This window comes from Sinocyclocheilus anshuiensis, unplaced genomic scaffold, assembly GCF_001515605.1.
Source record: "Sinocyclocheilus anshuiensis isolate Anshui unplaced genomic scaffold, SAMN03320099.WGS_v1.1 scaffold300, whole genome shotgun sequence".
NCBI lineage: Eukaryota > Metazoa > Chordata > Actinopteri > Cypriniformes > Cyprinidae > Sinocyclocheilus > Sinocyclocheilus anshuiensis.
This window is the reverse complement of record NW_015557379.1, coordinates 315,590-321,261: the sequence shown is the minus strand read 5'-3', so window position 1 is coordinate 321,261 and position 5,672 is coordinate 315,590. Positions and strand designations below refer to the sequence as shown.

The 5,672-nt window shown below is 36.1% G+C and overlaps 1 protein-coding gene across 1 annotated transcript in view; it reads right to left on the bottom strand.

Moving 5' to 3' along the window:
* The window catches only part of LOC107679186 (integrin alpha-9-like), a 101,244-nt gene that overhangs the window by 75,381 nt on the left and 20,191 nt on the right, over window positions 1–5,672 (bottom strand). The window contains exons 4-5 of the mRNA XM_016474694.1: window positions 4,263–4,386; window positions 804–871 (exon numbers count right to left, since the gene is read on the bottom strand). Coding sequence (XP_016330180.1) covers window positions 804–871; window positions 4,263–4,386 — 192 coding nt within the window. The remainder of the gene's footprint in view (window positions 1–803; window positions 872–4,262; window positions 4,387–5,672) is intronic.

Below are 5,672 nucleotides of genomic sequence, written 5' to 3'. Positions count from 1 at the left end.
CCCCGACGTGACGTCTCCGTTCCCTCCTTCAGGGAACGAGGGTTACCATACGTTGGTATCATACCGAGACGTTATTTTAGTATAATTGATACTACATTTTATACTGATTATAGTTTTTCTAATATTTTAAATTAGATTGTATTCTTCTGTTTTCACTCTAATTTTAGTTACATATATGTATTGTCATTTTTATTACTTTTTATTTTTTAAATGTCTATATAGTTTTTGTTTGTTTTAGTTAATTTAGTTATTTTTGTACTTTAGGTTGAACTAAATGACAATGAGAAATGTTAACTTGGCAACTAGCTGAAATAAAATAGGATTTAAAAATATGAAATCATTAATTTTTTAATTTTTATTTTTTTCAGTTAATGTTTATCTCAAGCAATGAAAATGTTTTTATGGTTTCAGTTAACAATAAGAACCCCGATTTCCATTCTACACAACTCAATTCTCATTCGCATATGGGTATATTCAAATACATATTAAAAATATTCAGATGCGAATCATGACTACTTTTATTGATCTTCATATCCACACAAAGAAAAGAACAGATTGGAAATTCTGCTAAACATCTTCATTTGTGTTCTGAGGAGGAAAGAGCATCACACAGGTTTGGAATGACATGAAGGTGAGTAAATGATGACAGACATCTTTAGTTGAACTACCCCTTGAAGAGTAAATATATCAATCATACTTGTGAGTCATTATGTGAGTGTTCATACATGTAATCACAGCACAGACTCGCCAGCCCAGAGTACCACACATGTGAAAACGCATAACACGCTCGTACTTCTACTGACCTCAGTGAAAACGCCTGCGATCCCGGCTTGGCACGAGCCGTGTTCTTCCCCATAGGTCTTCTTATGGTCTGTGAGAGCGAGTAGAGGGACAGAGAGAGAGAGAGAGAGAGAGAGAGAGAGAGAGAGAGAGAGGGGAAGGAAAAAAACAACAGACCACAAATGATTTCACTGTGAGCCTGAGCCAGCATTTACTGGAGTTCTTCCGACATTCCATATGGAGTTAGTCAAAGTCCCAGGTCCATCCAAGAGGAATCTGGGGGCAGAGAGACAGACTGAGAACGACCTAGCAGCTCTCGCTCAGGAGGGCTTTGAGAACGGGGGGGATCGCTGTGCTCTCCGGTTACAGAAAATATTAGGCTTGGATCCCCCCATAATGCACTGCACACACATAGAAGGCCCCCGATGGCAACTCACTGGAGTCGGGAAAAGATATGGAAAGAAATATATAACTCGGGAGCTGGACACAGAAACTAATTCTGATCAAGAATTCATGCAATTCCCTCCTTCGATCTTTCCGCAGCAAATCAAAACATCTATCAAATACGAGGAATCCTAATGGGATGATGAAATTCGATGCTGATGGAGGTGTTGAATTTAATATACTACAATAACATCTGTCAGAAGTATAATACGTGATGGGGGGAGCGATAAACAGCGAGCGTGAGCCAGTTCTGATATTGACAGGTGTTGATTGGCACCAGAAACAAGTTTTTGTGCATCTGTGGCATGTCGTCGATTACCACAGATAATAGTTTTGACTCATTTCACAGTTTGTAAAGATAAGCAAAAATTGTGTTTGCCATTAATGCACTTTGGGGTAAAGCACTTCACTGGGATGGAAATTAAAATATACACTATTTTGAAAGTATAGCCACAAGACTTAAACATAATGCACTGTATGTAATATGAGGCTAGTGTAAGGAAATTTCTAGTTGACCTAATCTGTGCAAAATTACATTCAATATTTCTCCTATGATCAGTATGAAATCCCTAAACACTTTTGCTTGAAATGCACAAGGAAAGGAGATACTGATGAAGAAAAACTGCCTTAATAAAAATAACTGTGAATTCTGCTATTTAAATAAATAAATGAAAAAGTTAAATTAAAATAAATAAATAAAATAAATAAAAAAAGTAGAAATTATTTTCTGTGGTATATAATAATATGCCACATATTCAAGTAAAGCTGTTAAATTTTAAACACAGAATAAACAAACAAACAAACAAACAAACAATCAAATAAATAAATAAATGGAAAGTTAAAACTTTTTTGTGGTATATAATATTATGTCACAAATTAAAGAAAATAATATTATGAACCTGGAACAACTTTTAATTCTAAATAAATAAATAAATGAGAAAGTATTTATTTTTTTTTTTTTGTGGTGTATAATATTATGCCACACATTCAGGTAAAATTGTTGAAATTATGAACCTGGAACTGTCCTTTAACAATGAGCATGTTTTGTGATCTCAATATCATAAAGTTATTATTATTATTATTAATAATAGCAGGGGGGTTTGGTAGCATGGTGACATAATGGTCTTTTAGACATGCACTGTGGTCATAACGTTTGCTGAATAAAGGCTAAACTGTCCTTTATCTTGATGTGCAAAGAGTCAAATATTTAACCATCATAACCCCAGATGTGACCTCCAAACTCCCAGATGCTGCGCCCTGCCTGACGGGTCATATTTCTCTCCAGCGTGCTGCTTCTTTCTGATTCTGGAGGTGCCAATGCTTTGATGCCAGAAAACATCAGTCTGAGGTTTTGGAGGAAGTTCAGGACGCCATAACTCATTGCGAAGCCCGTTGTGAACATGTGCCACAGTAAACAGTGTCATCTTTCCAACTTGTTCTGAGGGTTTTTAAGGCTTGAACTTGGCCGTCATTTCTATAGTCTGCTTCAATGGAGTGTTTGCTGGACTTCTAGTTTGATGAAGACCAGAAATTCTCTAACAATAGGCCTGATTATCACTAACTACCTCACAATACATTATACAGTGTCATACATATCAAAGATTCAGTACGCACTGTAATGAATCACCGTATCATAACTGAACCACAATTTCACCCGGCATGTAGAGTGAATATGCAGGATCAGTTTCAATCTCTCACTTGACTTTAGTCCATTATGGCGCCTCATGGAAGCGGCTCTGACCACACTGAAAAACAGCGGTTTCACTTATTTAGTTGACCTGCCTTTACATTAATTGAACTGTGGTTCAATTATGGTAATTTTTGGGGTTAGAGGTTTGCTCAAATGACTAGCCCTAAGTATTAGCAATAGTAATAGTGATGTCTGCTTCAGCATTTACCATTAACACCAGGGTTCTTACACCTTTTCCAAAGTAAAATTCAAGCACTTTCAGGGTGCATTTTCAAGATTTTCCAGTACTGTGTTACAACTGTGGTAAAATACATGTTTACATACTTGAGTTCTTCACTTTAAATCAGATTTTATTGTGCTATAAAAAAAAAACACCCGCGCCGCGTTTTGACAATGTTTTGTTTGTTTATTCAATGAAATCATACCCTTATGAAGTTTAATCATCCCATTAAGACATATGATTCTTGCCTTTCTGTCCTCAAGTTTTAAGCCCTCTTGAAATTATAATAAAGTCTTTTCTTGTACCGTTTAAGGCATTTAAGTCTTTTTATGTCCTTAAATTTGAAGTGACAATGACGATTAATGTCGATTACGTTTTTGTGTGGGGGAAACGACACATCATATTCATGACATTCTTCACATTGGTTATTTTAGTAGCATGAAAAACAAAATGGTTATTCAATTTGGGATTAAAACAGAAAACGAGCAACAAACCTTCCCCAGCTCTCAAATGGATGATTTCAGTCTAGCACGAGCCCACTGAATCTCGCTGTCTAAACCGCAAAATGAATTTCTTGTTTACATCCTTTCTGCACTATTGTTTATGATGACAGTATTCGAGAGAGTGCAGAATGCTACATTAAAATTCTTTAGCTTTAATTATTTTATAAGTATATTTGTCTTGTTTTCCAAATTTCTAAACATTCTTAAATCAAGATACATTCACTTGAGAAGCAAAATTACGACATTAAGTCTTGTTTATAAAATATAGTCTTGTTGTAAATAAATAGGTTTTTTGGGGGCCGATGCCAATACCGATATTAGGGAGTAAAAAAAAGACCGATACTGATATATCGGCCGAAAAACTTCACTTCACTTATTATAAATAACACAAATAGAACAAAATATATATAACTTGAATTAAGAAATTAAACAAGGTAACTGAGTAGGGCAAGCAAGCTACTGCCAGACCAACAGGGACAGGTTTATGCAGGAAGGATACACACACACACACACACACACACACACACACATTTATAAAATATTATATTATTAAATACTATAATGGTACATTAATAATCCTGAAAGATAATTGAGATGAGTTAAAGTCATAAAGAGCATGTCATACCTTCATAACACGGTATGAGAGGCTGTGACTTGCCCTGCAGAGTGGCTGGGATGACGGAGCAGTATCCGTGAGGGAGGATATACTCCGATTCATAGTATACATTCTTCCAGCGGTGAGCGCAGGCCTGCAGACAATACAAGAAAAAGATGAAGAGTGAGAGACAAGGGCTATAGAAGTCAGTCAGGGTAGATGCTGGGATACTTAATTTAACAGGAATGCCAGGTATGAGGTAAAAGACAGTACAATTACAACCCATTAAACAGACTCTACATTCCTTGCAGCCTCAGGTGTTTAGCATGACAAAGGTATTGTGGGATTACAAATTTAAGAATCTGTTTAAAATATGCTGATCCTATTTTCTGACATAGCATCACATGAAAAACTAAGGTGAAGTACATTGTATTTAGCATTTAAGGTAAATTACATCAGACAAATGATTATGTTAAGTTTGTAGCAAGAGGTTCCTGTCTGTTCCTGTTCTCTTATTGTTAGTCAAATGAACCAGATTACTGAGATTATCACCTTTTGTTTGTAATGGCTCTTGGTGCCTCTGCCCCAGTCTTTGAGTAGTTATGCTGATTGGAATAGTACTGTCAGACTGATTGGATTAGCACCTATGCATTTGAATGACACTGTTATGCTGATGAGATCAGGGATGGAGAAATTCCGGTAACGGGCTGATTCCTGTATTGCATTTGCATGCTTTGTTTAGATTGTCTCCACCTCTACTGAATGTATCCCGCCCCTTTAAAATTTATATAAACTACAATGTAACACTACATTAGTCAGACTTGGATGACTGCAGCGACGCTCGAGTCCTCAATTCAGCTGTAGGGTTTGGTTAACTAAGTTATCCTCTAAAAAAAATTTATTTTAGAGATGAAGGTTATCCTCTGGTTCGGCAGGGAAGAATTTGTTATCCTCTGTTAAGACCGTTCGTCACTACAGACAATCAACACAGAGCAAGTGCAATGTGCCTTTAACGATCACAGGTTACAAGAATGAACTTTTAAATGTCTAAATTTGTATTTTTACTTTGTTATTAGAACTCTCAAAGGGAGAATTGTGGGATTACAAATTTAAGAATCTGTTTTAAATATGCTGATCCTATGTTCTGACATAGCATCACATGAAAAACTAAGGTGAAGTACATTGTATTTAGCATTTAAGGTAAATTACATCAGACAAATGATTATCTTAAGCAAAGTGTAGCAAAAGGTTCCTGTCTGTTCCTGTTCTCCTATTGTTAGTAAAATGAACCAGATTACTGAGACGATCACCTTTTGTTTGTAATGGCTCTTGGTGCCTCTGTCCCAGTCTTTGAGTAGTTATGCTGATTGGAATAGTACTGTCAGACTGATTGGATTAGCACCTATGCATTTGAATGACACTGTTATGCTGATGAGATCA